The 27629-nt window shown below is 45.4% G+C and overlaps 1 protein-coding gene across 5 annotated transcripts in view; it reads right to left on the reverse strand.

Moving 5' to 3' along the window:
- Positions 1-27629, reverse strand: part of LOC306712399 (partitioning defective 3 homolog) — a 305150-nt gene that overhangs the window by 46960 nt on the left and 230561 nt on the right. For all 5 annotated transcript variants that reach the window (XM_079181659.1, XM_079181658.1, XM_079181656.1 and 2 more), the window contains one exon: positions 25465-25785. In XM_079181659.1, coding sequence (XP_079037785.1) covers positions 25465-25785 — 321 coding nt within the window. The remainder of the gene's footprint in view (positions 1-25464; positions 25786-27629) is intronic.

The raw sequence follows: 27629 nt of genomic DNA on the forward strand, positions 1-27629 counted from the left end.
TAGGTCTCATTCTGGGAGGCGTCAAGGCTCGCACAAAAACACTCGTTCATGCACGGGGGAAACACGAGCGCACACCTCCAGGCCCCGGTTAGCTTCATTTGACAGACAGAGGAAACACATTTCAGCCACTCCGCCCCTCTCTGCCGTCCTCCGGCCGCATGCAGTCAGGGCTGAAGTGGAATGTTAAGGTGGCTTTGAAGGGGTGTCTGCTTCGTGTCGGGCCCCCGACACAACACACTTATTGTTCTCGCCACGCACGGCTGATTATATTATCTCTCTTCCTCCACGCGCCACGGAAAGAGAGAGCTGGAGAGACGAGGGCGAGGTGTGGGAGGAGAGAAACGGAGACGGGAAAAAGTAGTAAAGGGAGAAGGAGAAAAGAGTGGAGGAGGCTCTAGATCAGGAGAGAGAGAGAGAGAGAGAGATCACGGCACAAAGACGAGAAGCAGAGCTCCGGGGCCCCCAGGGTTTTTGGGGTCTATGTGTAGGCATAATGAGCGAAGCCAAACATATCCAGCCTCATTAATTTCAACTATCAAAGCCACCTTCTCCGCACGCCATGCTGCCTGCTTCTTCTCCCGTTTGCAAAGAGCCCTCACTTGTCATCCGAGATCAAAACAAGAGAGAAGGAGTGCTAGGCTAGTGGAACCGAGTGTTGCAAGAGACACTTCTTTTTTTTTTTTCTTTAGACGAGCACTGCAAGAAAAAGGTGGTGTCTGAGAAACCGTCTCGCTATCTGCCGCGTTAACCAGCCGCAGTCTGGATTTAGATGCCTGAGAATATCCCACAACACCTGGTGTGGAACCGTGACTGCGCGTTGCAACGCGAGCGGTTAAACATCAATATTTATGACGAGCCTCCGCTTTAGATGGTAACAAGGAAAACACCACGGGTCTCAAATGTAAAAAAGTGCAATCAGACTGGAGAGGAATACCACCATCCTCCATGAAATGAAAAGTCAATATGCCAATTACTCTTTATAATGAAAGCAAAAAACTTTCAGACTGTCAGTGCAGCGACGTACAGCCGGGAAGTAATAATCACTGAATGAATAAACAAGAATCCAGCGCGCGGACCAACTAAACAGGATTCATTTGAGACAATAAGAATAAAAGACTGTTCAGAGGGTTTTTGTATCTCCTTTCACCAGTTTGCAAAAGCGTTTTTTTTCTTTCTTCCCTTTTTCTTTTCTGCAAGTAAACACATGCCTCATTATGGGGATTCTGCTCAACAAGCCACAGCTAGTTCTCCAAAGCAGCAACATTTCATCAACTGCTTTGCTCTGCGAGGCTGTTTTTCGATTTGTATTTGTGGTTTCTGTTTGTGGTGCGCACCCTCGGGGCACGTGGAGCTCGATACTCTTCCCACAGCGGTCGGACAAGGTGGACATTGTGACGTTATCTCCATGGAGTTGCTGAGGACAGGCCCGGGGACATCCATAAACACAGAACACCCCCGGACCTTGGCATTTGTTGGTCTCCGCTCACGTCCCCCCCTCCCTCTGTCTGCGCTGGCCAAACAAAGCCAGCCTTGATTTAAAAAAATAAATAAAATAGATCATGGCGTCCAACCGCGCTGATAGTCTCGGCTGATTCACATGTCAAGCGCAAGTCAGATGCTTCATAGAGGCGGCGCTTCTTGTGGCTCCCGAGTTAAACAAATAAACCGAATGGACCGAAAGCAGAGGGAAAGAAAGGTAGCTTTTGTGTGGCATTCACTTCCACGACAAAGGACGTGCTGTTCATTTGACATCACAGCGGTCTGCCAGTAGATAACCTTTCCCATTAGCAGACATTGCCAGAGCCAACATTTGTAAACCTATGGAAAAGAGTAGGGGTTGTATGTCATCCAAGGACACTATCAGAAGTGTGTTACATCCCCGATCTTATCGCCGGGACTTGATTCAAGTTCTGCTGTTGCAAAATATCTCGGTTGATAATGCGGCGTATCTCTTGCCTGCTCATGTTCCACGCTATAACAAAAATTAATAATAAAAAAAACAAACATTCGCCCAGTGTGAGCGTGAAAAGTGGAAAGGCATTCAGGTAGGGGCCAAGTTTATGTCATGTCCTATCTCGCCAGGCATGTGGTGTTATCGCCATATCATCCCACTCCCTCCCTATCAGCAGGAGGAAAGTGTACGATAAAAAAAAACCTCCTGTTGGAGTATAAAAAAACAGGCTCAGTTTACTGTATCTCCTCTCCCACTTTATCTCCCGTTTCAAGTGGTCCTTTTCAAACACACATGCAAATATACGAAAAGTTGCAGATATACATAATCAATAAAACGATTTAAGTAGTGAAAACCTTTCTATTGCAAAAGATGTTTTTTTTCTCACATTATTACATAATAATCTAGGTTGAAGCGAGAAGTCATTGGCCTGCAATCTGACACTGCTGATGGCAAATCAAGTCAAAAAAGGAAACAAAGAGGCCTCATTGTCTTTGGCCTCTGCCTGGTAGACTTATAGTGCTGAGTCCCGCAGACAGAGGTTCACTTTTTCACACAGTGGAGGCATGAAACAGAGAATTCACAGTGGGGGCTGCCAGCTATCTGAATGCCTGTGTGTGTGGGCGCTGAGGTAACTGGGGAAAGTTGCCACACTGCACTTTCATCAGGTTTTTTTTTTTATAATGAATCGAATGTGACGGGCCCCTTCAAAGCCACACAATCACACACAGTTTTTTTTTTTACAAAGGGACCTGGGGTGACCTATCCTTCCCTTGTGTTGGGCTGTCGTTTTCAGTTAAAAGGCGAGCAGGGAGCCACAGCTGTGCAAATCATATTTTCTTATTAATTCCATCACTAACCGCGAGCCATTTTGAAAATATGATCTTGCATTAGTTCCTAAATACATTATGGGAAAACTCGGATATAATATGGTAAGTCCCTGACAAGAGCTACACTGTTGCATCAGCTTAAAACAACTGTTACATTACATTTAGTTTTTTTTCACAATACATTTATCGATTGCATTTTTCAGCACGTTTTGTAAAAAAGTGACCTCTCCACATGTTTTCATTAACTTAGGATGAGTTGAGTGGGTCCGGTCCCCGTGCTTTAAGTGATATTTCTTGTGATACTGCGGCTTCTTCAAAAGAAAAGTGGGTAAAATTGTTGTTTTTGACATATTTGCTGATACAGCGTCTGACGTTCAAGCTGCTAGCTGGCTGACATTTGAGGGCTGGTATCACTAGGAGACGCCCTGTCAACTTCTGTGGTTGTGCGTTACTAACTGGGAGAGCTGACAATCCTTTCAACACTTTTCCCTTTTTTTTTAAGTCCACAAAGTGTCAATTATCAACAACTCTATGTATTGACTTCTTGGCTAATGTGAATGGTAATTTCATTGAGGGTGCTTTGATACTATAGACGAGTTGGTTTCCCGGGGTCATTCCAGTAGCTCTCAGACACGGATCAGTCAGCGGGGCTTTAATCCGGGGCGGGTCACTCTCAACGCGGTCACTTTCATTGAGCCGTGGCCCCTCTAAGCAGCCGGCACAGTGTGGCCAGTGACAGAAAACGTCAGCAAGCCACTAATCCCTGTTTTGGCCTGCAAAACAAAGACAAAAGGCTCTCCCTCCCTCTCACTTACTCTTGTTATCTCTCTTGCTGCCTCTCCCCCCCCCTGCCCCGCCCAGCCCAGCCAGCCAGCCACTCAGCCTGCCGCCTCCCCCACACACAGGTCCATATGGAGAAGCCCGGTTTGTTGCCATTGTCTCCCAGGTTATCTCCTCTCTCAGCACCTGGTAGGGGAGGAAGGATTAGCGCCTCCTCACCGCTCTAAGAATGCTCTCTACTCTTTGACTCTCTCCCGACACACTTCCTGTTTTGTTCTCCTCCCGTTGCGGTCAAGCACCATATGTGGGACCGAATGAGGCTTATCCGTGAGGGGCAGGGCTTTACATGCGGCGCTGTTCATCTAGACGGCGGCATGTGTCGAGATGAACTGGAGGAGGTGGCAAAGATGAATGGGCCCTGGGTTAAGCCACTTGACATTCTGACACACGCGGGGGCCAAACGGTGCACATGCACGCTCGCCCCTTTGCATGCAATTGTGCCAACAGTGGCACATTTAGACACAATGAGATTACACCGGGCTTACTGATGGAGTGGCCAAAATAATGCAACGCTCATCATGGCAAGACAAATTGTGATCTTAGAATTATGAGGTTCTATCGGATATTTTGTGAAGGATTTTTGATGCAGAAGAAACTTTTCTTGAACAAGTTTTGCTTACGTTTATTATTGATTTATTTATTATTAAAAAGGTCTATCTTAAAAATCGTTTCTAACAATCTGTAAGCTTCCAAATGATAAGCGAATTGGTCTACTCTTTACTCTTTACAGATCATTAGACTGAGATTTTTAGCTTTAACCTTTTACTGTTCGGATGCTAACTCTATTGTTTTATATACTGTCCATATAGACTCTATATATTATAGAGGGTTAGTGAAACAAGGAAAAGTACAACAAAGTGAGAAAGCATCAGCAGAAACTGATGAGAAAACTTCCAAAATGTATTGCATTGTCTGGAATTGAATTGTTAACTAGACGTGTACTGTACCGCCAGCTCAAACGTGAATGTTTTTACATTAAAAAAGAATGTTTCTGAATCGTCTGTGCTCAAATATCCAAACCAAGAAACAAACTTTATTACTCCTTTTAACCTTGAAAATATCAGATCCACTTCTTCCATTCTTACCTTTCACAATAAAAGCCCTTGACCATAAACGCTTAATGTACCAGGGGTAACTCAAATTCATTTTGGGCCCTTCGCAAAAAGGAAACTTATAAAATAGCTTACAGTAGCTTACAAATCTATTGGAAGCTTTGATTGAGCAAGTTTGCAAATTAACATCGCTGCGGTATGAATAGTCTTGATGCAAAATATTCACAGACGAGTATTTTTCATTGTTCATTTCTACGTCATGCCCCCAGCGTGTACAGGCCTTTACACCATTATTCATTGCGGTTACCACTGGTGTTTTTATTAGGCTGTGACTGTGCAGCTTCAACCATGTGCAGGTGGGATTCTGTTAATTTCTCGCTGTATTCATTCATTAAATGTATAATGTGTTGTGTTGATCACCGGTCATGTAACCGTGACTAAGCCCACGCCGAGGACGCATAGATGCCGTTTGTGATTCATTTGTTTTCCGACAAACAAACACTGAAGCCTTTGAGTTAGTGAGGCGAAGCCATCGAGGTCTAAAGATAACCTTGTTTACTCCTCTGCATGTATGTCTCACACAATACCAAACCCCCTGACAGACTTGTGGGGTTCAAAACTGAGAGTAAATAGCGCTCCGAAGTTACCGCCGTCCTCCACAACACGCCCCTGGTCGCCTCTATTTAATCTACCCAGAAATCAGGGCCCTATTTTACAGAGTGCTATCTGGGCCGTGAATTGCGCTGAGGCGAAACAAAAATCAATAATTAGTTTAATTGTGTTAGGCTAATGTGCGGGAAAGCCATCTCGAGCTCACATCAGCCAGCCTGGCCGCAGCACGCAGGCGGGCAGATAACGGAGGACGGCTCTGTTACACCTACGGGCTAATTACGAGCGATTCATCAGACAGATGCTGCGATGACAGTTAATTGATTTGTGAATTAATAATCAGGGGTGAAAGAAATCTGCCCGCCAATGCGATTGTGGCGTCACGGTACCCGGGCCGACGACGCGGCGCTCCACGTGCTGCCGGGGCTGCTTCCACTGATCACGTTGATACGGTGGAAAAACAAACACGCTTTATCTAACAACTCACTGCGCCAACATCCAACGCTGTGCAGCGTTTCCCCAAGACAAGAGGCAATGCTGCTATCACATGAATGTTCCCAATCAGGCATCCCCTGCCTGAGCAAAGAAATCACCTTTCTTTTCGCTTGCCGGCTGAGCTTTTCAGCATCTGACAAAGCACCAAGTTAGTTCCCTATCTCTCTGACACTTAAAGACAAGGAAGCTGTGGGCACCATGCAGAGTGCATTGTGGGAAAACACTACTCTAAGGCCCCTTGTCAAGCACTTCTCTTTTCCTCGGGGCGCCTTGGAAGGGTCAGAGAAGGAGAGGGACATAGGGCCGCGGCCTGCAGGGAAACAGGGTCATGCCAGTATGGTTGGTTAAAGGTCGTACCGGTGTTATGGCCAGGTATGGGGGATGGCGGCGTCGTGGGGGCAGAGAGAGCACAAGGAGGTTAGGGGGTCACGGGGGACTGGAAATAATGAAGAGGAAAGCCTTGTTCACTTCCTTGGTTTAGCCTTTGGCCTATAATGAGGGCTCTTGGCACCGGGGAGCGCACTGATATGACACATTTGGCAGCCTGGCAAATTGACCTGGGAGCCTGACGGGTGATTGACAGCGACTCCTCAGGGCGCCTAAGCTGCCCTGCATGTAAGTGTGTGTGCGAGAATGTGAAAGAGGGAGTCAGAAGGAAGGAAGGAAGGAAAAAGAGAGAGAGAGAGAGAGAGCGAGAGAGAGAGAGAGAGATGAGGAGGTGACAAGGGGCTGCTGACGATGAAGAGGCAAAAGAAAGTCAGAAACCATCCCTGGAAAAGGTCCTTGTCACTGGGTCATTTAGTGCAGGTCAAACATCAGAATGGCCTGGACTGAAAGTGTTCACCAGACAGGATCATTCTATATTGGCGTGTGCACTGATGCATGTGTGGATGCGCCTGTGTTGTCTCAACACATAACGTACCTCTACCTAAACTCTCTGCTCCGTGATAGATGCCTTCAGTGACATTTTGGTGCCAAAATTCCACAGAGCTTTGCCACAAATTAAAGATGATTTTTACTTTTGCCAAATAAAGAGATGCAGGTGACCATGTTTGCATTCACAGTGCCTCTATTCCACTTTAGTCGACTTGGACGTAAGATGCCACTTTCATTTCAGATTGTTTCTAATTCACATTTTCAGTGAAAATGTATGGCAAATGTATTTATAGCAATCACGATAGCCACAAGAGTTTATCACTGTGAATAGTGATCAACACAGCTGTTAAACTGTTTATCGTAATTACTGGAATCAAGCTTTCTTAAATGGTACCTTATTAAATAAACCACTCAAGTTGAGTGCAATTACAATTATGATGTGTTTATATCGCATTAAATGTTATTGTACGGTGAGATCTATTTTGTAGATTAGCATATTTGACTGGCGTTTATTTAATGTTTGTAATAATGTTTTATACTGACATCAGTGAAGTATTTAACAAGTTCCATGTAGTGACTGTGTTTTATGGGAGATCTTTCTGTCCTATAAGGCAGCATAGGCCCAGTGATGTTTCCAAATGCACCACCCCCCCCCCCCCCCCCCCCCCCCTCTATCTAGCAGTCGTGGAGTATTGATTTTTCTCTTTTTATTTAACTTTTGAGATTCGTTTTTTCTAAACTTTTGAACAGAAGAGATCCTTAAAAAGTGTTGCACCAGCCTGTGCACCGACCGACCCAGAACCGGCTTCGCTGGGCTCAAGCTGGAGGTGGAGAGCTGGAAGCCAACACCACCGTCTTGCTGGAGAGCCAAAACCAGGGCTGCGTGGGGCGGGCTGTCAGACCTGCTGCAGTAAAATGAGAGGTTTTCTGAAGGGACCCTGGTGCTGCGTAACAATACTGCTTTTGTCCACAGGGGCCGCCAAAATCAACACAAAGAGACGGTTCTTCGCGGTAGCTTTAAAGAAAAAGTAGTATGCGTTAAGCAAAATGTGCATACCGTTTTAGTCCTCTGGCTGTTATAATGCAACATAAACTTAGGCTGTAAAGTGTGTGACACACTATCAGTGTATTGGCGTTCGCTATATTCTGAAAGAGCTACAATGTATTCAGTGAACATGAGCTTTGGTTGTCTTTTCTACATATTTAAAGAAATTGAATCATTTTAAATTGAATTTGACAAAAAAGGGATTGCCCAAACACGAAGCGGAGATTTTGACATCACATGCGCCTGTTTATAAATCTTCTCTCTTGTCCCGTATCCTCTCTGTTCAGCATACATCAAACCCGCAGCCCATAACTCCCGTTCATATCTCTGGAGTGATGGGCTGCGATGTTTGACTGCAGATGAGTAGCAGAATGAGATCTCCGGGTCTCTCTTAACCCGGGGGGGACATATATCACTCTGACCCAGGTGTAAACACTGACTAACAGTCTATTTATCTCACCAGCCACAGAGACCCTGACCTCGCTGCTACTCAACTCATGAAATAGGCTCCGAAACCTGGAGGGGAGACTTGTTCCTGATGTGGTGCATTTAGATACCGTCACGAATACCGAATGGATAAACAGTATTTTAGAGTAAAAACACGGCTGAGTTCTTTAAAGCTAGCAGCTATAGGCAAGATACGGTGTTCAAAATAATCCTGTTTTATGCGCCCAAAAAGAGACGGATTCAAAAAGCAACACAGGGTGGACAGGCCGAGATATCCTCACTTTTAGTTAAATAATATTGGTCAACCACCGAAAACAAATCTCACAATTTCAATCTCAACTGTGTCTTTAATAACAGCTTCCCTATGTATGTATTTAAAATGTTCCACCCAGTTTGTAAAGTAGTCCCTCTGTTAAAGATGTGCTGCTTCAAGCCCGTTGTGGGATAACCATGATGACGTTGGTTTTTCAGACCGGCTTCCTCTAAAGCCACGGAGGACGTTATTGAGTAGAACTCCTCGTGGCGAGGAAATCTCTGCCTCCTCAAAAAGATGTCCTAACATCACAAAACGTATTCCGTTATGCTTTCTGTATCGTTTGATATTTAGAATCACACGCCAGCCAAGTGAAGGATATGTTATCAGCTAAATGTTAGATAAAAAAACAACATTGTGGCTACTTTTCAAATGTTGTCTTGCACCAATCACATTCATTAACCTGAGCTCCTCGATCACGTTGACAGGCAGTCTGGACTTATAAACACAGATGTGTGAGATAATTAACTGCGTCTTCATCAATAAATGATGTAATGCTGGGAGCAGTTGTGCAGAGGACTCGGTGAACCTGTAGGAGACGGAGTCGACACATGAAGGCTCCTCCGCTGTGTGTGCTTGCTGTCAACACACTGCAGGCACACGGCCACCTAATTAACATCTACGTCCTGTACAATGTGCCTGTGTGTGTGTGTGTGTGTGTGTGTGTGTGTGTGTGTGTTTACTCTCAGTCAGATAGTGGGGGAAACAAAGCAAAACCGCAACAAAAGGAGAGCAAACGCATTTGGCCAGAGGCATCAATCGCACCGCCGTGATACCAACAAAGAATTATCAGCAGTGGGGCCCGAAGCTGGTTAAAAAGAAATAAGTAAATCAAGAATAAAAAAGGATGCTCTCACGTGGATGTGAGCAATAATGACACGGTGACAGCTCTAGTTTATATGGCTAATAACCATGTCACAGCATCGCGGAGCCCGCCTGGTGAATTATAGCCCCTGTAGACTCTATTGCTGCCATTTTTCCTCAAGTCTCCCTGAGGAACAGCGCCGTCCGCATGTCTGCCACATTCTTCTCCCCCCGGGCCTGCAGGGAGGAGGCCGGTAGATATGTGTGAGAGCCACGCTGATGGTCGCCGGCCGTTGCTTCCCCATATCTCCGATGGTTGTTTTAGAGACGGACTGATGGGAGAGCGATGAGAGCGAGGCGGAGGGAGCCGGTGTTTAAGGGCCGTCTCTCTGGAGAAGAGGGGCTGAGTTATGGAGTGCGGTGGGGACTGGAAACATCTTGCGCCGCTCCGCTATGTCCGGATGAATGATGGGATGGGAGTCTGCGGCGGCGGTGGCCTCGACGGGGAGGTGCGGGAGGGTTGAGGCGCTCCTCGCTGCAATCACTCTCGCTCTCTGGGAGGTGGAGGTCCGCTCGCCTCCCTGTGTTCTCTCCTTCTGGGTTAATCTTTGTCTTTTTGTCCACCTCTGTTTGCTTTACTGCCTCTTTCTTCTTTTTTTTTTGCTCATTCATCGACTCTCTCTGTGTTTATATCTCTCCAGCTGTGTCTTCCCTGAGGTCTGCTCATCATTCTCCCTTGCGCTTGCTTCAATAGGCGCTAATAAAAAAGTGAAATACAATATCATCTAGTCAGGTGTAGTTTCCCCCCGTTTTTTAACCCTTTGAACCCAGTTAACATGATTTGTATCAGAACACCCCCTCTTTTCAGAGTCATAACTTCCCTGGTGGCCATTAAAGTGAGATGATGCAGTGCCTTATAGGCTGCCCGTGTTCAGAGCAAAAGCTAACAGTAGCTCCGGTGTTAATTGATAAGCCCCACCCACTACCAGCAAGCCAAAAAGAAAGAAGGAACAACTAATATGACTACTAAACGTAGCATCAATCAAGAATAATGTAAATAAATGTAGACACAACGTGAGGATTAGTTCAGACAGACCACTGAACTCATCACTTTTTAGCTATTTGGCATCAGATGCTTCATTCATGTTTGCGTGGCTCATTCATCAGCTGTTTGGTTACCAGCTGACTAGTAACATCCAATCATATTCAAGATTCTCCAAACAGGATCCTTGTTGCTGCTTGAATTCTTTAAGAGCTCCATCAAAGAGTGGAGCCTCTTCCCATCGAACCGTACTGTACAGACTGTATGTCTTTGAACTGCCGTTTCCTTGACAGGATAACTCACTGACTCAATGGCAACACTGTCCTGCCTGTTTGCATTACCCAAAGCATGATGGGAGCCAAAGTGGCAGAAAACACGTGGCAGTGAAACAATCAAAGCAATAGGAGCGACACAAGAGAAGAAAGTGATCACTACAACAGTACTGATGCTCAGAATGTCCTGTCAACGTGGTTCTTATATCCATAAAACACTGACATGCAGGTTTATGTATTAATATAGAAACATGTGTGCATAAGGACTAAAAAATGATGATATTCCTGTAGCTAAGATGCGTAAACAATACGAGGAAGAGTAAACCCAGCAAAAAACTGGGTTTTATAAGTGGTTAAAACTCTATTCCATAAATAATGAGGTGGTAAACTTTCTGCTTATTTACCTTCGACTTTTACATCCCTGCTTGCTTTTGTTGTAAATCTCCTTTCTCTCAACACTCTCACTCTCCCCCACTCATCCATCCGTTGTTTCCAGCCCTCTCTCTGCCTGTGCGGGGGGGGGGGGGGGGGGGGGGGGGGGGGGGGGGGGGGGGGAGTGGCGATGACACAGCACGCCATCTCGATTACAAGGTTAAAAGACACAGACGGAGGAGTCACACAAACACTGGCACCGCTGAAGTCACTCTCGCTAAAACAGAGACGACGTCTGTCAGATGCGGCCCTAATCCTGTTTATGATGCGTGCGCTGTCTGACGAAAAAGCGTGAGCGGGGCCCCAAAAGCGTGCACAAACACAGACGCAAACAATAAAAGACGTTCCGTAAACTATTTCATTAAAAACAGACATTTTGTTGTCTGCTTGTTTGGCCACCTCCAGGCCAGCAGATCGAATGAGACAAGAGGTGGGTGTGTGATTACTGGGCGCTCATCCTGTCACTCTGCACCCCCCAGATAAGAAGTTATCCCTGTGTGTGTGTGTGTGTGTGTGTGTGTGTGTGTGTGTGTGCTGCTGCTTTCACCAATGAGACACCTACCCAAAACACCGCTTTCCCTTTTCTCTTTCCCTGTCATCCTCCTCTTTTTCCTCATCTCCATCCTTTTAACTAAGCTGATTAAAAGGCAACAAACCCCCCCCACACCCCCCCCTCACCCGCTCACCCTCTCACCCACATACCCAACCTCGCAGCCCTACGGCAGCGCGGGACGGCAAGGGGGCCCTAACTACTTTCTGCATGAATATTAAGTGCGGGATTTGTGTCGCGGGTTTGAAATTGGAAATCACAAGTTTGACTAATCAGCTTTGGATGTTCCACATTCAGGGTTTGAGTGTGTGTGTGTGTGTGTGTGTGTGCGCGTATGCATCTCTTCTCTTGTCTCCAGTGGCAACAGAGAGCCCCTACACACACACACACACACACACACACACACACACACACACACACACACACACACACACACACACACACACACACACACACACACACACACACACACACGCACATACACTACCCCTGATCCTGCTGCGAGTCCGAGTGCTTATTCACTGCCTCGGCGGGGCCAAATACTCCCTCCCTCCCTCCCTCCCTACCACACACACACACACACACACACACACCCCTCCACTGCATTCACTCCCACCCATCTCCCATTTAAAAAGGGACCCAGAAATAGCCCAAGAGGCTATTAGGAAAAATACAGCCAGAGGAGGAGGAAGCTGTGGGGGTTTACAGTCCAAAGCCATTCAAGGGTACACTCCAGCATCTCCCTCTCTCTCTCTCTTATTCTCCCTCTCTCCCCCTTGTCATCCATCCTTCTCCCTCGCTCTCTCCGGCGCCCCTTTGTTCCGATGAATCAGTGCTTTAGCGAACATGCTCATTATGGCTCCGATAGATGAGGCTCGTTCAGCATCCCTGGCGTTGGTGGAAAATGGGGAAGAAAGACGAGGGAGACGCAACAGGAAAAAAAAGGGAGAAACGAATGAGAATAGATGTGGACTGAGAGAAAGGGGCATTAGTGAAGCAGAATAGAAGAAGTGAACAACTGTAGGTTCTTCTCCACATTATAATTAACGCAGAAATTGAAATTGACCATGATCTCTTTTTTTACTGGAGCTGTAACAACCTTTTCCATACTGTGATCACACTCCCAATATCTTTGTGCAGTGAGACATTTCCAAGAGACGAATGCATTCCACTTGTCTTAAATCACTTTTACAAATCATTTTTTGCTCCAGGGTTGGAGCCGTTGCTATCAATTTATGATGTTCTCGGTCTTGCGGAAAATGCAAAGAGTTTCGTAAGAGGCGGAAATTTATGGAGAACATTCCGAGGTATCGCTGATAATAGCGATGATATAAATTTGTGTTCATTTTGCAAATGTCATGACGCTCGTTGGAGAACAGACAAGTTTTTATAGAGTGTTTTTTTTAGGCGTGCTTTGATGAATTTGGCGGCACACATAATAAGAAGGTGGATGCGTTACAGACTAACATGAATATCGACCTGTCGTGATAAAAATGAAAGCTGCTTCAGGGAACGCACAGGTACAGCGGCCCATGACGGAATCTCTAACCTCCCCCATCTCACAGTTTATGATCTCACCAGACTGAGAGAATCATTCCATGGTGATATACGCTTTGACAATGTAGCACCTCGCTATATCCATGACTCAGGCGCTGCTGTGAAACAGATGTCTGGTGAGATTTACTGTGATTATGAAGACACATAGCGAGACAACAGCCATAACAACAGTTTATACATGATCCTCCAAAAGAGAGATTTTCTTGTCCCAATAGGGGGAAGATTTAGAATTGCGTGACAGCACAAAGGAAGAAAACGTGGTAACAGTACAACTTGGAATGGCCATTGTTATACATCTTCAAACTGACATTTTGTTTTTTCATCTATGTCATGAACAGATGTACGTCCCACTAAAAGGATTATAAAGAAATGAATAATTGAGACGTACTGATTTTTAAATCATTGCATATATGAGCTTGTCGGAAGCAGGGATACCCTGACTTTTAGTCCCTTGTAAAAACAGTGGCTCCCACAATTCCCTTAATGCAACTCGGCATATTTCATTTTAACCTCCCTGTCTCTTAAAAGCTCACATATTTCTAACTCCATCCACTTGCAAGCCTCCAGACAATAACCAGGACACCATCAGAGCTATTTTTGTCACACTACAGAACGCTTCAAAGCAACAGATGGTACCATACAGATGTGTGTACATGCTGTAGTAGTAGTTATACTACTACAGACTAGTAGTAGTAGTAGTTGTTATAGTACTACAGACCAGTTAAGTGATCAGTGGAATGCCCCTTTATTAAAAAGGGGTACTGTGTGGCAGCTGACTATTAACTTACTAATCTTGGATTTGCTTTAAATGCACCAACAAGGAAACTTTTTAAAACAACTTAATTATGACAATAGCAAAACGTTGACGCAAGAAAAGAAACAGCGATGAAATACCAATTGTCATAAATGAGCAAGCAAACACATATTAGGCTTGGGTAAGTTGTTTGTTATTCAATCACACTGGCACGAACAGGAAGTCATCTAAAACAAGACATGTTTCAGATAAATCAGGAATGTTAATAAAAACGGACAAAACGACTGCTTTCTTCCTTTAAATCACTGTGGAGAAGATGGCGCATGCTTTTCTGTAATACATTTTGCAGTAACGTTGGAGGGAGAACCAGAATTGAATTGCCAACGACTGCTCCGCTGTATTCTTGTGCATGTGACAAACAAAGCCTTGAAAATGTTCCTACTACAATAACTACAATATGACCATTTTCCAACCCAAGTGAGCAGTTACTTAGTCTCGAGGTGTAGTTTTACAGCTGACCCTGACCTCTGACCTCCCTGTGGAGGGGTGCAACCTAAATACCATAATTACACATGAAGCACGTATTTGAAAGGGCATTACCTCAACACACCAGGAAGTAATTCTACGGATGTAACCGTACACGCTCCAGTCGTGTTTTTTCCGCCACAGTCAGCTTCATCATCCAAGAACCACTCTGTTTCCAGTCAGGACTCTTAAGCCCCACTATCAGGCACTCTATTAAAGTCATCCTGCACAAATCATCTCTCAGTCCGCCGTGATACATTATTAATAAATGACGGACGCTGACACTCGCCGGAGAAAGACCAGTAACACAGGCGTCCGCTCTCGGACATGGCTGTGCCCTCGCGTTCACGCTCGCCCCGCAATACAAATAACATACTCCCGCTATGAACTGCTTTGAAATCACCGGCTTTATCACCTAGTCGGCCCTCAGTGACATGCAATGGATAAACCACAACTTCCTACGAAAGGTCATAAAACCAATGTGGATGTTAATTGACGTCCCTGACTACCACTAAAACATGGCCATTATCCCGGGTGAAAGCGACTGCAGGTCGGCCCGGCAGTGAGCCTTTAATGACGGCCATATAACTGCAGGATGGGGATTATTCTTTATGTTTAATCACGGCCGAGAAGACAAGTGTTTCTGGGATGACATCTCTCACCGGGACGCTTACAGACCATCAGCCGTAGAGGCTGGGAAGCTAAGGGATGGTGGATCGAAGAGAGTGTTTGTAGGTGGTAATAACCAGCAATAACACAGATATGTTACATTCTCACAGGTATCAACAGATTTAAAAACAAATTAAGCAATTTAAAATTATACTTAAATCCAGCTTGAAATAGACAGAACATTTTAGCTTTTTGGTTATAGATCGTTTTGAAAGTTAGTTGCTTCTTAGATTGCAATAAAGCATTGACATCTAATATGTGGTAGTTAAACATTGTAAAAACATTGTTCCTCAATAGAATATATTCAAAACCATATTCAACATAAGATTTAATTAATGTAAAGCCGGATATTCGGTGTGCAACTCCAGGCTGGAAAAAGAGGAGAGGGCAAGGGAGAGGAAAAGCTGAGCTTATTGCTAGAGACCTACACGGCGTTCAGTCCAATCAGTGAACCAATTCAATAAGGCTGACTAGGTTAAAAGCCTTTGGTTATTAACTTCCCCAGTAATTTCGTCTGGCACAAACAAACCCCACCAATCACAGCGCATACAATGGAAACTGAATGCGATTCCCTCGAATATGCTTGCTTTTCTTTGAAAACAGGCCAGGCTCTAAGACCGTCGGCTCCGTGATGATCCGTGATGACATCATGGAGCCCATTACGGCGGACCAACGAGGCCATGTGCTGCCATTACTGCTGCAATGGACTAAGAGCATTTTTACAGGCATGCTGATGGCATTAGAGATGTCTGGAGGCCCCCACAGGGTTTTATTAGGTCCAACAGTGAGCTCAAACCGGTCCGGCTCAGGGGACATAACCGAGCACTTGTCCCATTTTGCTGGAGGGGACCTAGAGCCGAGTCGTGGCCCCAGCACAGCCTGCGCTGGGGAAAGAAAGACACGGAGAAGCCCCCGGGCTTCCCTTGGTATATTCTGGTTTAATTACATCCTACCTGTGTGAGACGACAGGGTAAAAGTCAAGGAATGAGCCCCGTGTTCACTGCATGGCCACAGGTTATTCACTCCGCTGACATGCAAGTTAGAATAATCTCTGGCTGTCCATCAATATGAAGCCAGAGGTGTAACATGAAAACCAAACAAATAAATTCCTATTGTGAAATGTGGAAACATGAACATTATTATATTTTAAGTGAGGATTAATCACACACATATCTCCCTGCATTGGCATTTGATGAACTTCCATATATATCTGACAGTGCTTCTTCATAATATAGTGTAGCTGTCTACAATAGCCGAGGATTATTCATCCACACTGCAACGCTATCAACATATTAAATCAGACCAGAATCCCATTATACCAGAACAATTATTTCTCCAGAATTTATGTGAAAGACCTTCACTGTAAAGACAAATTTTGTCCAAAACTTTCAAAAGAATTCAAAGAATTCCCATGCAAACGGCAGAAGAAAAAAAAAAAGGTGGTGATGTGCACTATTTAAATACCTCCTCATGAGTCAAACTCAAATGTCGGAAAGGAGCTTAAGACAGATGGAATGTGTCGCTGGATGGCCTTGCGGATTTGGGACGTATTCACCCATTCAGCTCCCTGTAATTACAAAGGCTCTCGCTGAGATCCGATTTGCCGCTGGGAGCTTGTTCAAGGCACGGGGATTGGATCGACAATGGCGTGGTCTGACAAAGGAATATGGATACTGCTCTTAAAATAGAGAGAACTAATGCCGTTCGGTGTTGAGTGCACATGCTCGCCAGCTCAGATGTGGGCAAGGTAAATTTAATTATGTGCCCTGTACACACCGGCTGGCTTTTCGATTAGAATGGACTAACTTCTCGATACAGCTGTACCCCAGCGACCACTTAAAAAATAGTGTTGAGGACACAGTCTGGTAATTGATGCAGGAGCCACTGGTTAGTATTAAACTTTTAGGCCTAAATCTCTTCTGTCTATACTATTTAGTGGCCTCGTCCATTATTAATGGTATTGATTTGAACCCTTTCTAACAGCAAATATGTGTGGGTTCTGTCATTACAAAGAGGGAACGTCAGTAAGAGGTTATGCTTGAAGGTTTTCTTGAGAATACATTTTATTGTAATATACTGGTGGTTAAAGACGATACCTGAACCACTGATTAAATATTATTATTATTGTTGCTCATATTCAAAATGACACCATTGCTGCCGTAACAGTCGCTGACAGCTGAGGCGCTGATGTTTGGAATGATGAGGGTCAGCAGTCAGCCCTTTTAGAAATGACGGCCGCATGCAAATTACATTCATTTACTGCTTTGTCCAATTTCTAATGTATGTGAAAGTGCAAGTCAAGAAGGTGAAACCAACACTGGCATTGCAAGCTTCTGATGATTATACATCAACAAACTACCGGTCCTTGATTTCTTGCATTGTAAACAGATGAGACACATCATCTAAACAGAAACTGAACCACGGTACCCGCTGGCATCTGAGGGCAGGCAGGCTGACCGGCTGCTTGGTGGTTCCTGGTCTGTCCTTTGTTGAGGATGCAGGCGAGGAGATGAAACGAGAAGACGAAATTCAGAGAAAACTTGCAGTTTATTGGATATGGGCGTAATATGGTGTGGTTTTGGTCTAGTCATCTGTTACTATGAACACAAGATGCCACTGTATGGGAGCTTTTCTGTTGTAATGAAGAGTCAGGAAGTAACCTCCATCATCGGACAACACTGGCTAATACACAGAGACTAATATTGACTTGATTCAACAACAAATCGATTGATCGAATCCTTTCTTTTGTACTCACTGTTATTCAGTTACTTTCCTTAATATACTGTACTATAGTGCCTTGTGTTGCTCCCCGTTTTTGCACTCCTGTCTTCTACAAGTTGTATATACAGAGAGAAGGGAAGCCCTAAACACTCCCTTTCATTATAAAGTTAACAATCACTTCCCTGGCTGGCAAACATCAGAGCACAGAAGGCAAAAATGCAGCAGCTAGCGTCCCTGCCTGCTGCTTCGAGGTCACTTTCCTGTGCATGTGTGTATTTACAGCCGGCGTGACTGAAGATGAAAGCAACGTGAGGAGGCGTGAGAGTCATTTGCTTGCCTCCACGGTTCATAGTGCAAGCCCGTGCTCCGCAGTCACCTGCCTCTCAATCGCATTCCACACCTGATCTATTTCTGGTGCCGCTGTGTGAGAGCGGCGGGCGGCGGGGCTGAACGCAGTGACGCCTTCTTAGCGGAGAGAATCCGTGATTAGTTTATGAAATTGGGTTATCCATCATGTGAAAACCAAGAGTTTCTCACAAAGGAGCCACATGTTCACGTAACAGGAGCACCACGGGGTGTGTTATTCAATCAAAAGAGACTTCTCAGTGCATGAATTCAGAGAAAAGTACGTCTCGCATTTGCTAACATGTTCTCCGTGTGCCTTCTCCCCATTAGTGGCTGAGACATTTTCAAAACAAATCATGGCGTTCTCTCTAAATTGTGTGGGAAAAACTTGCCTGTTAGTTTGTGTATTTTGCTAATCTCCCCTCGGCGTGGCACAGTCGGCTACGGCGTCAGGCGTCGGCAGCCTTCAGGAGAGTTGAGGGCGGATTAACTGTCTGTTTGCAGCTGCTGACTGCCGGTAACGAGACGCCCTCCGGTGCCGATCAGCGAACGGAGCTTCAGGTACCCCTCGGCCATATTCAACCCCCGCCACCACCACCACCACCTTCTCTGCTCCCCGTTTTGTCTGCTGGGGCGTGCCTGCCCTAAATGGCACGCTCCCCTTTCCCTTCATCTTCAAATTCATTAGGTACTGTATGCATGCCTTCCAGGCTTCACATGTGAGGGATGTTGATAGAATACATACTGTACATGCAACCTCAATCAGCTTGATCCACTTGATGTAGAGTTGAAGGCGAGGTGGGTCTATATTCCCCCCCCCCTCTCTCTCTCTCTCTCTCGATCTGCTTTCAGGCTGTTTGCTTTCTTAAATGAACGTAATGGTACAAACGGAGGATAAATTGCCTTCTGTGTGCGCCATCTCATCACATCCATCCCACAGGGTCCTCTCCGAAGCGAAAAAAAAAAGAAAGAAAATGAAAGCAGACCAGAAAAATAATTCATTTGCTTTGCCTGGGAGATACACGTTGCTATCAGTGTAGAACCCCTGCGATAAGGCTGATGTGCATTTGGTGCATTAGGCCTCTTGCACTATCGCCACAGCACAGAGCGAGCTGGGAGGAGAGGGCAAATGTCAGTGTGAGAATGTGCCTGTATATTGGACCTGCACCCTCATTTTGTAACCCATCTGCAGGGTTTACATGGTTTACATTTTTCCAAAGCCGCGTGGGGACTGAAGCGTCACCTACACTGGCTTACCAGGCGCAGAGGACGTCCTGCGGACGCCGGCAACAACGGGCTGAACCCGAGGCTTCACCCGGGCTCATTCATTACACCGGCATCACATCCCAGATGAACTCTTCCCACCACCTCGGTGTCCCTTTTTCTTATTCTCAATTAGGAGCAGGAGAAGGCACCGCTCCACGCAGTCACTGTGACACTAATTTCACACCCACACAAGGACACTCAGAGGGAGTAATGGAAAAAACGCCGGTGGATGTCAGAGACAAACAAAAGGCAGCGCCGAAACATGCTGCCATGGCCCTGGGAACAAAACGTGACACCGTCTGCGTCGACTGGAAGTCGTGTTTAGCTTGGCAGCCAACAGGAGGGGGAGGAACTGGATACACCAGACGAAACACTGGAATAACAGAGATACCAATGAGTGAGTAAAAAGTAATTAGTTACCACTAATGCACGCGTCGCATTAAAGCAAACTGCTCCTTGATGCTAGACATATCAATTTGACTCCCTTGAGAACTACAAGAAAACGCTATAAGAGACTTACGAGCTGTTATTAAAGTCTTAATGCAGGGCTCGTAAAAGATTCATTTGTTTACCAATGAATTATTGAGAGGTAGGATTTAATCAAAGCTACAGATGTTGCAGTCAGAAATTGTTGTTAATCTCATTTTGATTGCATTTAAATGAAAATACAGACTATAAAATTCACAGAGAGTGATTGTTGATTGTGGAGTTAATTACAGACGCCAAATAAGAGACAGCAAACGATTAAAAAAAAAGCGATTGCTTCGGATTGGCCCGGTGGCCGTCTGATCGAGGTTCGTAAGAACGCACTCCCCATCTGCATGACTCTAATGGCTTCATCACAATGGTCCTTTCAAACCAGCGCTGATTAAACCTAATGATTATGGGTCTCCATTGGAATGGCACTGTGATGTTCTCATCCCCCCCAAAAAAACGTGACGGGGTCGAAAGGAAACCAGACAAAATGAATTGTTCCTATCGATGATGATGATCCAAACAATAGTGAGGGAAAAAGCTCACAGTGGACAGCTGTGGACGTGTCTCACAGCAGCTTAACATCCACCAACTCCCGAGATGACGACTTGGAGCTTGAGAGTGGCGAGGTGGTGGGAGCGAAGGTAAGGTGGGGTGGTGGGGGGGGGGGGGGCGCCTCACAAACTTTCACCAGAGATGAAAAGCCTGACCTTTTTATCAACTGCGGAAAATGCATTAGCTACCTCATAATCCAATTTCAAGACCATGCAAAGTGGAGGTTCTGACTGAATTTTAGAGTGAAGAGAGCAAAGGGAAAACCACCATAGTGAGTGTTTCTGTAGGTGAGGACTCTTTGGGTTATTTTTCTCTCACTGCTGTTTGCCTGCCAGCATCTCTGGAGCTGCTGAGTTCGCAGAGGACTTCAAGGGCTTTGCACCGCTGAGCTCCATATCTCTTTCCCCCCTGCTTACCCCCCCACCTCTTCCTCTCGGTGTCTCTCTGACTCTTCCTCGCCCATGCTCTAAGGAGCTTTAGAAACCCGACTGGGTAATGGGAGCAGCAGTCAATCAAATTGCGCTTTCAAAAGGTGATGCTTTGTTTCACGCTCGCTTCCCACAAATCCCATCGAGCCTGGCACCTGTCAGGTTGTCGTTCTGAAACGCAGCATCCAACGCCAGTCACCCAAAACCCCCCCCCCCCCCGGTCCCTCGGCAGATGGAGGGGTTGACTTGTCGGCTGCCTGTCGAGAAATGAGGTCATTCTATTTTGCTGGGTCTAACTTTTTTTTCTTCTTTCTTTTCATAAGGTGAAACCAAACTGAAAAAGAAAACACTCTCCGTCTGGCTCCCTTTCATGTAAACCCGGTAATAGAGGAGGATTCATACAGGTTTTAGGGTGAAAAACGATATTTACTTTTGCTTTATATAAGGCTTTAACACAACTGATCGGGAATGGGTGCTGGATTTCTATTGGTGCCCTTCAGTTTTATGGAGTCTGACAGCACTGTCAAAACACCGCTGGTGCTGGCAGCTCTAATAACGTGGAGGTTGGTAATAAATTGTCAAACGAGCTCTTGTTGTACCGTGATCCCGTAAAGGAACAGTAAAACCCGATAGGGCAGAATGGGCAGGATCTGTGGACGCCCACAGCAACCAGGGGTCCTCGTATCTCCAAGGGGTTTATGGGCTCAGGTCTGACTCATTCCCGCTTTTACAGTCACAGTGACCTTCCCATTAGAGCTCCATTAGCAGAGGTCTATCAGAGAGAGAGAGGCGTATACCTGGGCTGTTTATCCAGCTGCAGCCTCTTCTTATTAACTGTAGTGGATAAACAAGAGTGCAGCTTTGGCGAGTCATGGGCGAACGACTTTATAATGGCATAAAAAGAATGCACATGTGTGTAAACACATGAAGTATAAAAAGAGTCCAAGATGCAAAACTATAACGTACAGTAACTGGCAATCGCAAGCATGTGGACCCCACCTCCTCTGAAAAGGAGCGCCAACCCACATCAACCGAAGGGCCCCTTAGTGTCTCTAATTAGCTTACTGGATTAAAAAAAAAAACGTCTTCTATTTGACTAAAAAGCTGTGTTGTAATGACAGCACTGAGGGATGTACAGTAAACAAAGCGATGAGAACTCAGACTCCTGGGTACACCAGCATTGTTTGATGTCTTTCCAGCTATGCAAATGTTTGACTGGGTGGCTTTTAGATGGAAGATGCTGATTAGTTTGAGTGTAGTCGTCCTCCAACACACTGTTCAGTTTTTTCCCCGAAGAAGAGCGGAAAAATAAACGGAAGGCTGTCAGCTAATTTCAACTCAATTTGCTTCCATTTACGTGGTCCCTGGAACCAATTTTCAAAGGTAAGATGTGTGCTGTTGCACAACACGTCTAGAGGTCATCTGATTATCAGGAGATGGCTTCCACCATGGTACAATCCCCATATAATGTTATTTGCTATGCTGTAGTGGCAGCCAGCCAACAACAGACTACAGGGTTACCTTAACTTGTACGTATTTTATACGTGTGTTTGTGTAAAATATACAACTAAAAAACAAACGGTATGAAATGCTTGAATATCTGCTCATTTTGGATCTATTTTATTTGGTGAAAGTTGTGCGTTGCTCCACACTGTGGCCTCTGTAGACAGCATAGGGTTGTCAATCAAAATAAATCCGGGTTAGAGGCACTAAGCAGTGTGATTTTAAATGAATTGATCTGTTTTTGCATGTTGTAGAGAAGTTCCTTCAGGGGTGTTACAAGTTGCCGGCTTGCTGTCAGATGTCTGACCATGAGATATGACTCGGCTAGCAAATAACTCAAATGTCCCTTTAAAACGTGATCCTTAATCTGCCTCTTTGATCGGAGCGTGTTTCTCCGGGGCCCACCTCAGAAGGCGGTAACAGTATCCAGGTCGGGGTTAAACGCAACTCATTCTTCTCTTTCATTCTGAAGACTGACTGACAGCCGGGAATGAAAAGCCTTCCCTGCACAAACCTCCTCCACTTCCTCTCCCCCCGACCTTCAAACAGGAAGTCCTGCAGCTCCAAAATGCTGGGTTAAGCAGCAGCGGCAGGATCAGAAAGTGAAGAAATTTGAAGTCACACTGGATCTCACAACGGCAAAACAAAACTTCTCAATCCAATTTCGCTGCCTTGATACATGGAACCGGCAGAAATAATTGCAAATTCTGTTGTGTCGACGCTTTCTACTTGACAATGAAAGTTCCAATAAGTTTAATTTAGAAATGCAAATTACTGTTTATGTTTGTTATGATAGGCAAGTGACAGGAGTCTTGAATCTGAATGTGTTTCGAGCTCCTTTTTTTTGCAAATCGTAAATAGAAAGCCTCTGAGCTAAATAAGAACCAGTGCATATTATTATATCTCAAAGGCAGCAAGACAAATATTACAGGCGTACGGCCGGGCTGGCATACACAAGATATGCAAAGCAGTGAGAGGTGCAAAACAGAAATGCAGTGTTGAACATGCGGCGCATATTTCAAATCAAATCACAACACTCGCGACAGTTAATCCGGTCCCTGCAAATAAAACTCTATAGTGCGCTATCAATACTTAAAGCTCAGACCCCAAACCAAATATAAGCCTGTGTTTATAATTAACATGCCACACGCAGCTTTTTGTGCTGGAATAAACCTGTGAAGGTGAGAATACAATCTCCAGGAAGCCGCTAAAACATGAGAGCAGGAAGGAGAAGTTAAGAGGGTCTTTTTTTTTTTATGTTCTTTGTTTTTTGAAACCGATGAATTTCAGAGGCGACCTAATGCACGGTATAATGTATTTGTTTTTTAACCGAAAAACACAGTTTGTAAGATTAAAAAACCCATTTGAAACATGGAACACCATCCAGATGGTCAGAGGAAATTTGGCAACCAAAAGAATTTGAAAATCATTTTTTCAAGTTATATCTAAGTAATAAAGCATCTGTTCCCCGCACAGAGCTTATTGACAATCAACAGCATCATATCCATCAACGACCAACATCTTGTGATCTGATTACACAGACTCATTGAACACCAGTCGAGCATTGTCTAGCCTTCATTTTCAACTGGCTTTCAGGCTTATCATTGGATTTGTGCTTGGGGAAGCGGGATAGTTGACAGTAGATGGCTGTTCTGACACAACGAGGCTATCCACAGGAAACACGTGGAGGTAACCTTCACTTTAGACATATGGATCAGTGGCCTCCACTGAGCCGCGGATGTATTGGCACATGGATTTAGCTGGCTATCAGAGGGGCCAGATAACCTTGTCATATCTACTCTGACTATCATGGGTGTGTTACAGGGTGGAGATTCTACCTCTGTAAATCCTCTTATAAAAAAAAAACACACACACACACACACACTCACACAGAGGCGCTCTGTCTCGGTCACACACACACAGCTTGGTAGCACATGCACCCCACCCCCGCCCCCACCTGAGCCCAGCAGTGAAAGGTCACAAGCCCCCAAGTGACAGCTGTCAATCACGGGAGGTGGGTATTATCCGATCCATTAATAACACCACGAAAGGTTCTGGGAGACCATGGGAATAGAAATCTCCTGACTTGTCACCACTGGATGTGACCTACAGGAAACCTGTGACCCCTCAGAGCTCCTTTAAATCAGCATTAGGCACAAGCATTATGTTTAAGAAAAAATAAATCTTGTTTGTAAAAGTTTGGCTTTTCTAAAAGGATGTGCAGCATGCTATGGATACATTAAGATGTAAGAGAAATAAAATGTTGAATTAAAGTAAATAATAATGTTAGTTAAGTTGTATCAATCCATTTATCCATTTTATAATTCTAATTAAAGATTGTCACGGGCGTGTTCCCTGGTTCGCTGGTCATCCCAACGTTTTTTGACTCTTGGTTGGACTTTGTTGAGGCTTTGTTCAGCTGTTCGCTGGAGCTTAAATACATTAATAATACCATATGTGTGAACTTCACACGGGTCTTTTGGCAATAGGCTATCGACACACTAATATGAAACTAAAGCTCTGCGTGGCGTTGTCGACACATCAAATATGTGTTGACACGGAGGTTATGTGCGATGCAACCCCCCAGCGACAAACGAGCTGAAAACACATGCAGCGTGACTCTCAGCCGGGGAGGATTACCTGTGATCCAAGGATAATGAAAAAAAAAAAAGGACTGCCTGATATTAAATTCTAGCACAGGCAGAATGACTGATAGGCTCTTGTTGTTCACATTTTATTTTATTTTTTTTACCTGGCCTGTCGATTCCGCCTGCTTGCACGGGGCAATGCCTCATGGGACGAGGCAGCGATAAAACCCTGTGAGAAATTCATTGTTTTTCTGTGCAGCGTTTGTCACGCATGACAAGTAAAAGCGAGCAAATACAATCACACCGCTGCTGATACGTTATACATGAGGTGTAAATGAACTGGATTGTTGCAAAGCTCAAGCACGAAGCACAAGGCTAGTTAGTGTCCTTTGAATGAAGGAGAAAGGTAGAGAGTCACAAAGCACACTGTGGAGCTTTGAGTGTCGGTGGATGTGTACATGTAGGTTGAGTCAACGGCCTTGCAGCGGCTGCGTGTGGACTGTTTTTTGGGCGGCCCCTACCTGTCTGGAGCTGCAGGGCGTCCATTGCGCTGCTTGTTGACCTGGGCATACAGGGCCTCCAGGGGTGGACCGTTATCCTGTCGGCTCGAGGGAAGGGGAGGACTCTGGGGACTCTGGGGACTCTGGGGAGGCTGGGGGAGATGGTAGTGGTGGTTGTTAGGCTCCATGCTGCTGCTATCCACCGACGAGTTTAACGATCCGATGCCGGCGTAGGTTGGCTCCTCATCTGAGCTGAAGGTACCGCTGACAATGTCTTGGATCTCAGCATATTCCCTCTCCTTTGCCTGCTTCTCCCGAAGCTCCCGCATCTTGACGTATATTCTGTGATAAACACATTGAACAGAGGAAGTTTGATATCAGTGTTTTCTATTTGTGAATCATCTGGCAAACTTAATGTTATGTTCAGAAATGCCAAAATTCAATACATGAATATATCGGAAAAAATATTTTTACATCCTCAAATTGTGACGGATATACATTTGAAGAGTGAAAAATGACTAAGATGATCCGCCTTACAGATGGTATAATTCTTACGCAGTTAAAAGGCGTTTTGGATGGTGTGAAATGTCTGTAAAATATTGCCAATTCCTTTTCTGCGCCTATGTGTGAAACTATGCATTTGGCCAACTTAAGCTGGTGCAGAGGAACCATATCAAATTGCCCAATATTAATCGGTTCTTAAGAGATTATTTCTACGTTTTGTTGTTTCGTTTATTTTGATGCTCAGGGAGCCTGTATACAATATTTGTTCCAGTTCTGCGGATGGAAACACATCCAGTTTTCATGTTGTTTTAATATGAAAGGAAAAGTTTGTATTACATTTGCCTGGGAAAGACGCTACGAATTATACGCATTTCTTTGTGCAGACCAACTGTACCTAGTAGGAGACAAAAAGGAGACACATGATGATATTTGAGGTATTGAGAGTGTGTGAGAAATGTACTGTAAGGAGGCAATGAAGGATGTCCAGATAAAAGAAAGTAAAAAGACTGACTGTAATATTCGGCCAAAGACTCAGCGAGGCTAGCATCAGCATTCCAACTTTAAAGTTTAATCTCAGCTATCGATCAGTTCAGACCTGAGGAAGAGGTCTCTCCTCTTTCAACTTCTAAAGTAGCTTTCTTCTCCTAAGCAACAGGGAATGAGGAGAATAATGTCGTCTACTGTAGTGCGAGCAGCATTATTCAAATATGTGGCTTTCCATGAGCCATTAGTGGGCCACGGCGAGTGCACTGATCTTTATCCCTCAGGTCCTCTAACAAGAGGAGGTGGGAGGGGAGACGGTCGGACCTCCTCTTCCTCCATCCAGGCCCTTCCTCTCCCTGCATGCCGTTCCTCTCCCTGGGACCGCTTCCACACAACAGAGCCTTTCACGGGGTCTTTTCCTGTCTCGGAGAACGGTTCCACGTGTCCGCAGCTAACAAGGTTCAGTCATGGTGCTGCGTGGGAGCGAGGAGAGCTGGCGGTGGAGGAGCGGGGGAGGTGGACAGTGGGGAGCAGCAAGGAGAAGGGCTGAGGGCAGGCAGGGGGGGGGGCGCTGACCTCCCACTGCGGTGACCCTGGCAGCAGCCACCATACTGCTCACTGCTTCCAGATGTTGTACCCCTGCTCTAGGGTAACACACACATCCACACACCAGCGCGCTACTTCCCGCTGGTGCAAGACATCCCCATTACCTCGGGTCATAACTGACCTCTGACCCCGCCCCCCCCACTGCTGCTACTAACAGATGATTGACATGTTTGGACCCCCCCCCCCCTTGCCTAACTCTCCCTCCCATGTCTGTGTATTTTAATAACAGTAATCACATTTCAAACAATCACCATTCTTCAATGCCGAATTAACCCAATTCCCACATCCCACCCATAGACTGCCTTGTTTATATTTAGCTGTCCAAAATCCCATTTTCTCAGCTTTATCTGCGGAATGAGATTTTGATGGAGGCCTGATGCAATGTTGCATGATATGCAGTCATCTGTAAAGCCTCTGAGGTGGTTCGGTGTGTTTTTGCATTGGCGCGGACCAGGGTACATTACGGAACTGATCAACTCACAGAGGAGTTGACCGGTGACGTCTCACTTCAGTCAGGAAATAGAAAACGAGCCTCCCAGGGAGACGAACACTAATTCCCAGAAGCCCTTTCACCTGCCGTCTGGCTAAAGTGA

Source organism: Pholis gunnellus (genome assembly GCF_910591455.1).
Source record: "Pholis gunnellus genome assembly, chromosome: 20".
In the NCBI taxonomy this organism is placed as follows: domain Eukaryota; kingdom Metazoa; phylum Chordata; class Actinopteri; order Perciformes; family Pholidae; genus Pholis; species Pholis gunnellus.